Source organism: Pollicipes pollicipes, unplaced genomic scaffold (genome assembly GCF_011947565.3).
Source record: "Pollicipes pollicipes isolate AB1234 unplaced genomic scaffold, Ppol_2.1 Scaffold_4002;HRSCAF=4701_pilon_pilon_pilon, whole genome shotgun sequence".
NCBI classification, from domain to species: Eukaryota; Metazoa; Arthropoda; class Thecostraca; order Pollicipedomorpha; family Pollicipedidae; genus Pollicipes; species Pollicipes pollicipes.
Genome location: NW_023596420.1, coordinates 42,543,000 through 42,553,098, shown reverse-complemented (window position 1 = coordinate 42,553,098; position 10,099 = coordinate 42,543,000). Strand labels below are relative to the sequence as shown.

The 10,099-nt window shown below is 67.9% G+C and overlaps 1 protein-coding gene across 1 annotated transcript; it reads right to left on the bottom strand.

The window, feature by feature from the left end:
- Positions 1-236: 236 nt before the first annotated feature.
- LOC119094521 (uncharacterized) lies at positions 237-8,650 on the bottom strand. The gene is made up of 14 exons (XM_037217578.1): positions 8,551-8,650; positions 8,125-8,239; positions 6,822-6,984; positions 6,177-6,290; positions 5,468-5,633; positions 5,044-5,115; positions 4,935-4,965; positions 4,267-4,451; positions 3,780-3,888; positions 3,220-3,334; positions 2,528-2,659; positions 1,744-1,922; positions 912-1,092; positions 237-511 (listed from the first exon to the last, which is right to left on the bottom strand). Exons 1-14 carry the CDS (start codon positions 8,648-8,650, stop codon positions 314-316), a joined length of 1,860 nt encoding a protein of 619 aa, XP_037073473.1. The 3' UTR covers positions 237-313.
- Between the last annotated feature and the right edge of the window lie 1,449 nt (positions 8,651-10,099).

Genomic DNA, 10,099 nt, shown 5'->3' with positions numbered 1-10,099 from the left:
CAGGTCAGGTCAGGTCAGGAGACGAGACCAGACCAGCCCGCGCCGACTGCAGCAGGACCAGCACAGCTCAGGTCAGGTCAGGAGACAAGACCCGCCCAGCCGCGCCGACTGCAGCAGGGCCAGCACAGGTCAGCCCAGACGGACCGAGGCCAGCTCAGTGCAGGCCAGGCCGACCTTACCCGGCCAGCTCGATCCGCACCGCGCCGCCCCGCCAAGCCCGGCTGCCACCGGCGGCTCCCGCCCGGTCAGGCCCAGCCCCCACCCGCCCCTGTCCGCGGCGGGCTCCCACACCAGGGCCCTCGTCCAGCCGAGGTCAGGGCACCTCGCCGAGCAGCGTGACGTGGAAGATGCCCGCGTCGCCGGGCGGCTGCAGCAGACGCAGCGTCAGCCGGCCCGAGTACAGCCCCGGCCCCGGCGGCTGGAAGTACACCGGCAGGTGGATGTAGCGCCGCGAGCGGGACAGCATCTGGCCGTGGTTCACCGAGAACGGGCCCGACACGTGCAGCTCAAACTGGCGGCAGAGCGGGCGCCGGTCAGAGCGGGCGTCGCATTCGCACCGCCCGCACACGCCAAGTCGGCCACGTTTTCGCGGAAAGGTGGAATTACTTCTCAGCAACGGCGACTGCTTACGAGACTAAGGTAACGCATATTTCGGTGGTGTCGGCTGCAGAGCGTGGTCAGAAGTGACGAAGCGAACAGTGGAATGTGCAATTATGCACAGACTTATCACGCGACCTTCAAGTGGCATGAACAACGTACATCTCCACTCTACGCAACATCGAACGACTTTATGAACGACGTTGACAGGACATAACGCCGGCCTGGGCCCACACACGGTAACCATACCAGACCCCGACGGAGACCACCCGGGCCGCCGGCGTGCCGGGTCACGGCGCGGGCCGCCGCCTCACCGCGTAGTCAAGCCGGCTCTTGTTGTTGATGGTGAGCTTGACGGCGCGCTGGTCGGCCGGGAACTCGATGGTGTCCGGCTGCACCGTCAACGGGAAGCGGCGCATCTCCGGCGGCGCCGGCGCGCCCTGGCCGGCCACACGCACCAGCAGGCAGGACGGCATCACCGACTGCTCCCGATCCCTGGTCGCCGACGGCACGGCACGTCACGTCACGTGGTGGAGCGCACCGGCCAGCAGACATGACGGTATCACCGACTGCTCCCGGTCCCTGGCCGCCGACGGCACGGCACGTCACGTCGCGCGGTGGAGCGCGCCGGCCAGCAGGCGGCGCGACCGGCCCGGAACGCTGGCCGAGACAAGACCGCACGACCACGCCGACAGCTGCTTCGTGGTTGCGTGAGCCGACTAGGCGCATTCCTATTTTTGTCGATACGACATATGACAGCGAAAAGACACACCAGTGGACCTGTTTGTAAACACGGAATGCTTGATATTTAGTATGGAGACACATTCAAGGGGGGGGGGGGGGGAGGAGCATATCGGGAGACTGCCCTCCCGCATAATGCATGCTTGATTTTTGCGTTCCAAGCAATATGCATGGGGTGCAATATAAACCGTTCAAACCACTATTCAGTGTAACATTTGTCACCGCACCCCTCCCACCCGAAACCAAAATCGGGCTCACGTTCCTCCGCCCTATCCAACGCGTCCCCCTCCCCGCCAGCCGGTCGTCAGCCCATCCCTCACACGCCGTCCCTCCACCCTCCAGCCAGCCGGTCACCAGCCCACCTCCTCACACGCCTTCCCCCTCCCCCGCCCACCGGCCACTCACAGGATGTCGGCGTCGGCGCTGGCCACCAGGTAGAACGTCTGTGTGAAGTAGCCAGCGGCCGGCGGGCTGAAGCGCGCCGCCAGCGCCACCGTCTGGCCCGGCGGCACCTCGCCCTGCGTCGGGTGGAACCGGAACACGCTGCCGCCCACCTGGGTCAGGTCGCTCGCCCGCGGTGTGCTCTGCGGCGCGCGCGCACGCGTCACCAGGCGGCAGAGTGCGCGCGGGGTCGCCACGCGTCGCGGTTTGGGTCAGGGGCGTGGTAAAATGAGTTGGAGGAAAATGGGGAGGGGGAGGGGAGGACTGAGAAGTGAAAATTGGCGAAGTGCGCCCACAAAATACTCAAACTTACCCAAATTTGGCCCACTTTCCCCCCTTTCTTTTCAGAGTTTGACGAGGGCTCGAGTCCCGAATAGGCAGTCTTATCCCTGGTTTCGGCATCATGACGCACGGGACGTGAGAAACAGACAGCAAGCCACGACTGGGGGACGTGTATTTTGGCACCAGACAGACACCGGTCACCAATCCTAAATCCAGGCTGCTCGCCAACCCAGCGGACGCGCAAGCACTTTGTGCGGGGCCCTGTGCAGAACCAGTGTTCGGGCGCATTTGCTAGATCGCGCATCGGCCAGAATCCCGAGAACCCCAAACACACAGTCAGGCGGTAAGCAGAGCGGCAGGGCGGCCTGCGCCCCGCGTCACGCCAGCCAGTGTCGGCCCTCGCCGCGCCATAACTGCGCTCACGGATGGACCAGCACCGGCTGACCAGCGCCCAGCACCAGCTCACCTGTATCCAGGGGCGGACCAGCGCCTCCAGCGACCAGCGCAGCCGGACGCCGCTGCCGTTGCTGAAGCTCAGCGCGCCCGCCGAGCGCTGGCCCAGCGCCGTCTCCGGGAACAGCACCTGGTCGCTGGCCAGCTGGAGGAGACGCGGCCCGTCGGCGGGCGCCGCGCGCGCCGCCGCCGGCGGCTCCGGCGTGCTCCGCTCCGCGTCCGGGCCGGACGACTCCAGCGAGGCGTCCGACGGCGGCCGGCGGCCGGCCGGGGTCGGGCCGCCCGCGCACCGTAGCCTCTGTGCCGCACACGGACGGCCTTACACGCTGCCCGGCTCACCGCCCTCGTCCCGACCAGGCTGATGGTCCTGGATAGCGTGGCCGCGCGGCGACTCCGAACGCCGATACGCTGAGGCGCACTCGGCACCGCTGCGGTCTCGTGTTCAAAACGCACCTCGCTATCCCGAGTTAGCGACCGCCCAGTCTTGTGTTGCCAAAACAGCTGACAATGTTACACATCGGGGACAGCCCTAGCAGCCAGCGCACGCATTTGGCTAGTCAACGAAACACCGAAGCCAAACGTCAGTTCCCCAGTGATGTCCTCAGTAGTGCTAACAGGAGCACTGACCCGACCGAGGCCTGCCCCGCCTGACCCGCCCCCGTGAGACTCCCGCGGAAACGGCGGCTGGCGGGTGCGGGGTCTCACGTTGGTGTGAAGGGTGTACGCGGCCGGCTCAGTGGGCGGCAGTGGCGCCGGCGGCGGCGGCTGGACGGCCGAGCTCCGGGCGGCGGCGGCGGCACTCGGCACCCCCCGCTGGGCCCTGCCGAACGGCCTGCACGTCATACGGCGAGACGGCCGGAGCCGGGCTCAGACGGCCGGAGCGGGGCTCAGAGACGGTCGGAGCCGGGCTCAGAGACGGTCGGAGCCGGGCTCAGAGACGGTCGTAGCCGGGCTCAGAGACAGCCGGAGCCGAGCTGAGAGACGGCCAGAGCCGGGCTGAGAGATAGAGCCGGCTCTGTGGATGTTGTTGCGGGGCTCCAGCATGGCAGCGAAATACAGGCCCGCCGCCGCCGACAGGCAAGAACATGAACGACGCCACAAGAATCACACAGAAGCTCCAGCCACAGGCCACGCCACAGCACCAGCTCAGCTGTGACGTCCGTGTGGCGAGGGCCGCTTCACCAGGGACTTCACTACAGGGAAGAGCCGGGACTCGAAGCGGCCGCAGGGCGACAGCGACGCAGGGGCCGCAGTCCGGTGCTCACCGCGTCACGTTGCTGTAGGAGGTGCAGTTCAGAATGCTGGCGACGGTGTCGTCCGCGTGCAGGTTGGTGAACATGTCGGACGAGTCCATAGAGCGGGTGCTGAGGGTGGCTGGAGAACAGGCATTGCCGGGCGAACTGATCACGCGTTCATTCAAGACTGCCTTAAGCTACAACAGGCGACTTCGCCACGCCTACAGCGGCGCACGACGCACAGACGGACCTCGCGAACTCTGAATGACACCAGAATGCACCGCGCTTTACGGCGAGAGCTGGCGATGTCGTCCGGCATGGAGCGAGTTCGTGCCACAGACCTGGCATAAAGAACACACCTGCTCACGCCCGACAAGACATGGCCGAACGAAGAACACACACGCCAAGAACCGCCCACACTTGGCGAATAACTGCCAAACCATGCCAACACCCCTCCCAACACACATCAGGCCGGGCGGAACCCACGCCATCCCTGCCCCGCCGACGGCCGCCGCACCTTTCACCGGCAGCCGAATCTCGCGCACGTTGGCGAAGAACGTGTCGGCGAGGCCGGGCAGGCGCTGGATCGCAGCCAGCTCGGCCGGGTCGGCGGGCGTCTCGCCGTCGAACGCGCCGCAGAGGTCGACCGCCATCAAGCCGGGCGAGGCGTGGCGCGACGAGAGCGGCCGGTCCCGCGGCAGGCTGGCGGCACGGCCGGCGCCGACGTCAGGGCGGACACAGCGCCGCCGTCGCCACGCGGCGGCGGGGAGACGGGTCATCCCACGGCGGCCGCAGCACACACGGACGCGGGCAGCCCGTGCTGCGCCCGACGTCGGAGATTGCAAGATGGCGACAACAGACTCGGGATTGCGCCGACAGACCGGCAGAAGCGGAGACGCTGCAGCCGCCGCCGCACCAGCCCACTAACTAATCCTGTCACGAAGCAACTAACTGGCCATTCGTGCAGCGAGAGCAAATATTAGCCAGGTAACCTTGCCTTCCTGCCGGCGCCACACCCAGCACGTCCTCCGCACGCGACATCCACACACGGGAGCCCGTTTGGGCGACGGGCCGGTCCGCACCGCGCCAGCCGGGCCCGCCAGCAGCCGCCGCGGCCGCGAGAGTCCTGGAGCGGCGCCCGTCCGGCCAGGGCGGCCCGGGCGGCCCGGGCGCCGGCCGGCTCACCGTCGGAAGGCGTGACGCAGCACCTCGTCGCCTGTGAGCAGGCGCAGGCAGGCGGGCGCCGGCTCGCCGGCCGGCACGCGCAGCACCAGCGCCACCTGGCGGCCCTCGCCGGCCGCCAGCACCAGCTGCTCAGGCCGAGCGCTGAACTGCGACGCCGCCAGCGGGTGCAGACAGCCGGCGTCTGCAGACGCGGCAGGTCGGTCAGCCGAGGATGTGGCGCGCCGAAAAGCGAGGAGAACGTTCGAGTGCGCGCGTGTGTGTGTGTGTGTGGGGGGGGGGGGATAGCTCGACCAGCTAGTCGAGCTGCCAGCTTCCATTCCACGCGCAGCAGCAGCTCAGCGCACATCATGACGCGTCTGCCCTTCACAGATATCCAACAGTTAAAGCGAGCGCACGTCGATCCGCCACCGCCGTCCTTTCACACATCCTGGTCCGGTCCTCTTACTCGCACCCCTCCGTGCGCCACGCCTCCCATCCCTGGCCTCCCCGGCCGCCCTGCCGCCGTCCCTGCGCGGCGGCCGCACAGCACGCACCCCTGAAAGCGACGATCTTGACGAAGGCGCGTCGGTCGCCGACGTTGGCCACGGTGAGCGGGGTGTGCACGGTGGCGCCGGGCTGCACCTCGCCCAGCCGCAGCCCGTCGGCCGGCGCCACGTTCAGCTGGATCTCCGAGCTGCCGCTGTAGCCGACCAGTGGGATCTGCCACGGGGGAGCGTCACAGACGCGGCGTCTCGCGACCAGAGACGGGAGACAGGCGGGATCTGCCACGGGGGAGCGTCACAGACACGGCGTCTCGCGGCCGGGGACGGGAGACAGACGGGATCTGCCACAGAGGGAACGCCACAGGTACGGCGTCTCGCGGCCAGGGACGGGAGACAGGCGGGATCTGCCACGGAGGGAGCGCCACAGGTACGGCGTCTCGCGGCCGGGGACGGGAGACAGGCAAGATCTGCCGCGGGGGAGCGTCACAGACACGGAGTCTCGCGGCCGGGGACAGTAGACAGGCAGCGAGTCGGGGCTGATGGCCAGGGCAGCTGGTTAAAGAGCAGCCCAACCGTTGGGCAACACTGAAACGGCACACAAATATACCGGGACGATGGGTTAACGATCGAATCCGAGTACAAAACAAACTAGAGCGACCCAACATGCCACCCAACCACGGGTCAGGGGTGGCGCATTTACAGATGACATGTGATCGAGCCTGAACCCGAACCAATGCCTATACCGCGGCCGGGTACTGACGGTAAACTTGATGTTGCGGTCGGCGGCGGGCCGGGCCGGCGGCTTGATGACCAGCAGGCCCTGCGCCGCCTCCACCTGCGTCGGCTGGTAGACCAGCGTCAGCTCGTGGTCCGTCTGCGGCGCCAGCTCCAGCGCCAGCTCCTGCGCCGAGCCGGCGGCGCCGGGCTCGCCAAACGCCCGGAACTGGCGGCGAGCGGCCTCCGTCAGTCGGGCGGCGGCGGCGGCGGCACGGTGCGCCGCTCCCAACCACTGGTCGGCGCGGTGATGCGCACGGAACACGGGCGTCGGGGAGGCGTGCGACGTGGATCGCACGGCCTACGCAGCGTGACCAGCGGGGTGCAGCAACGGGGAGGCGAGCAACGGTGGGGCAGGGGTAGAAACATGACAAAAAAATAATTGGTCAGGCCAGCACTAGGCAGGACACGCCTGGACCGGACGGACTGGACAGGCTCCATCTGATCAACGCATCGTATCAAATCGGATCGGATCAAATCAACGCACGTCGGCTGAGATCGCCACCCTCAGAGGCCCGGCTTCCCCCACCGACAGCTCCCGACATAGCAGCCCGACGACCCCGACCGCCGCCCTCCCCTGCCCTCGTCCTCTCGCCCGCGCCGGCGGCCGGCCCGGCCCGGCACGACTCACCGCGAACTGGGTGGCGTTGCGGATAGTGAGGCGCAGCTGGAGCGGCTCCGTCTGGGAGCCGTTGCGCAGGACCAGAGAGCGGGTGGTGGGGCGGCCGCAGCGCGCCCCCGTCCACAGCAGCAGCTGCTTGTTGCTGCGCAGCGACTCGGCCGGGTGGGAGAGCCTGCGGCACAGGCGCCGCTCAGTCGGAGCAGAGACCGGCGACGGGAAACGGGCGCAGCGCATCCAGGCGACGCCGGTCGCGGCCACGCCTGACGAGACACCAACAGCGCCGGCAGAGGAGTGCAAAAGGGCGCCGACAAACTAACCGCTCGACTGCACGAATGAGTCGGTCATTCATCAGCGCACTGGTGATCAGGAGTGACGACAAAATAACCGCACGACAGCACGTAACGACGTAAACACCACCGGAAAAGACCTTCCGCAAACAGCGAGGCATATTACAACAACGTGCACATGTCGCACATCAATCCAAACAACGGCAGATCGCAGATGCAGCGATCCGCGCCACCTGGGCAGCACGGCTGCTCCGACCAGAGCGTTCGGCATCACATCCAACGCGCCTGTCATCGCTCCGAGCGGCCCGACGGCGTATCGTCGCCGGCCGTCGCTAGGCCCGCCTACCGGCTCGGCGGTCCGGCCGGCCCGCGGACGGGCGGCGTCTGGTGCTGGGGCGGCGACCGGACCTGCTCGCCCCGCTCGGCCGGCGGCGCCAGCGCCAACAACGAGGTCTGCACGGCCGTGTCGCGGGCAGCGCGGCCGCCAGGGCTGGCGGCGCGGGCCGGCCGCGGACTGCGGGACCTGCCAGCGCCCGGGCACGCAGGTCAGACAGACGGTCGAGGGTCAGAGACGGTCAAGGGTCGGACGGACCGGGCACAGGGTCAGACGGACCGGGCACGGGGTCAGACGAACGGGCACGGGGTCAGACGGACCAGGCACTGGAAACAGTTGGCTGGACAAATGAGGTTAGACGGGCAGCCTCGATCTCCTCAGCCTCGGACCTGACAAGACGTACATCACTGCCAGCTCCGCTGACGGGCCATCAAGGGTAGACAAATCTGTCTGCGCACTGCCGAGCTCAGGACATGATCATCCACAGATCAGCAGGTCGAAGGTCACGGCGATCATTGATCGCACACGACTCGGCGTTTGACGCACAGCTGCAACGCTTTGCAGCGGCAGTGACGGACCGTCTACCAGTCGCCACAAGCCAGCATCTGCGGCGGGCGCCGGCGCGCTCCACACCGCCGACACCGCGACGCCCGGGCGGCCGGTCGTCCGGGCGGAGCGCGGCCCCGCTCACCTGCTGCGTGAGTGAGCGCGCTCCCTCCTCCTGGTCTTGGTGAGGCGGCGGGCCGACTTCATCTCGGGCGAGCCGACGCGCGGCCGCTCGCCGGCCCGGCTCTCGCCGATCACGCCTGTCGCCGAGGCCGGTCAGCGCGTGACGCCCCCGACGGCGGCCCGGCCGGCACGGCACGGCACGGCACGGCACGGCACGCCAGCCATACGAGACGCGAACAGAACGTCTGCACCACGTCTGCACAGCGTGGTTTTTAAAACCAGAAAACGACCCCAGCAGTCAGTGTCCCATTTGATCCAAACCATGAACAAAACAAGCGATCGCTTGCTTTCCGCGCTGTCAGCACACCTCCGACACATTTGCCGGCTGGGCCGAGGAGCGCGGGCAGTGCCGCAGCATAGGCGCTGGCGCCGCGGGCGACCGTCGCACCTCGGATGTCGACCTCGTAGGACGGCCCATCCGGCTGGACGGTGAGCACGACGCAGCCGCTGCCGCCGCTCTGCTGGTCGAGCGGCTGGAAGGTGAGCATGACGTCGCGCTCGGCGCGAGGCGGCACCGTCACGCGGTCAGGCCGCACCCAGACGGCGTCGCGCAGGCCGGACACGGCCAGACGCAGCTCCAGCGCGATGTTACCTGCCGGCGGCGGCGGGGAGCGGCGGCGCGCGGTCAGGGCGTGGCCGCACCGCGGCGCACACGGCACCGCCGGGTCCGAGGAGAGGCGCAGCCGCTCGGCCACACGCAAGGACTCATCACCGGAGACGACGCCGAACCGGAGGGCATCTACGTCGACAGGTAGCGTCAAGGTACGGCGTCTCGGTTACACGGCGATGGGTCCTTCTGCAAAGATGATGCTGACACCACCATCCCAACGGTCCGCGCCGACACCCGCCAATGTTGATAACATCGGACACGAATCGGAAGATCGTGGCTGACAGGCGACAGGACATTCGCCAGCACATCGGCAGAATGCGTATTTTCCCAGCATAAAGACAAACAGACGAACCGTTTCAAACCTCGAGCAGCTCGACCCAGCCGCCTGAGAGCCAACACCACTCGGCACATCCTCTGGACCATTCCTCGCAGCGTCACACCCACGCGTTCGCAGAGAGCCCACGCGACCGACCTGTGTTCTTCATGGGCAAGTTGAGGGAGGTGGTCTCGGACGGGCGGCAGCGCATCTCGAGCGGCTCGCGGCAGCGCGTGCGCAGCTTGACGCGGCCGACAGTGGCCAGGAGGCGGCACGAGAGCAGCGGCTCGGCCGGCGGCGGCGCGGCGCCCTCCAGCTCCAGCTGCAGCGTGCCCTGCACCGTCTCCAGCGGCGGACAGTCTGCGACGACCGGCAGCGCGACGAGACGCGCCTTTTGTCAGGAGGGTGCGACGAAAAACGCGACGCGCGTAGAGCGAATGTCCAGCAGAGTAGCCGTGCCAGGGCATCGATGGTTTGGACCAATTCAGACTAAGACGACTTCACGGTGAAGATCACTACGTTGTTAGACAGCCCCGAGTCGAAGTCGACACAAGACAGCACTGAACCACCGGCGACACCGGCCAAGACCGCCTCCAAAGACAGATCGCGCTGTCCGCCGTGAACACCACACAACCCCGCGCCCGTCCGCCCCGCCGTCCGCACCTTTCTCGGAGCCGATGCTGGGCGTCAGCAGGGCCACGTTGAGCGTGACGGGCGAGATCCCCTGGCGGCTGGCATCGGCGGCCGGCAGCGTCAGCTGTGCCAACGTCGACGTCAGCCGGGTCGGCGCCGACGCCGCCTCCGTCGGCTCCAGGTCCGGCAGGTGAAAGGCGCGCCCGGCAGACAGCAGCTGGCGGCGGCGGAGGAGGCGGGCTAGCGAGCGGACGGACGCCGCCGGGCCGTGCCGGTCCGGCGGCGCGCGGAGGCATCGACGGGAGGAGCGCCCAGATATCCGATGACGTGAAGGACCGTCTGCGTGCATGTACGTCTGGGTGCCGACCGACATCACCC

What these genes read in the sequence shown, in the direction of transcription:
- LOC119094521 (XM_037217578.1), bottom strand. Translation starts at nt 8,650, where the DNA reads ATGCTCACCTTCCAGCCGCTCGACCAGCAGAGCGGCGGCAGCGGCTGC. An exon ending in CTACGAGGTCGACATCCGAG is followed by an intron (nt 8,240 to 8,550) that starts GTGCGACGGTCG and finishes CCTCGGCGACAG; the next exon opens with GCGTGATCGGCGAGAGCCGG. An exon ending in CTGCGTCACGCCTTCCGACG is followed by an intron (nt 4,452 to 4,934) that starts GTGAGCCGGCCG and finishes CCGTGCCGCCAG; the next exon opens with CCTGCCGCGGGACCGGCCGC.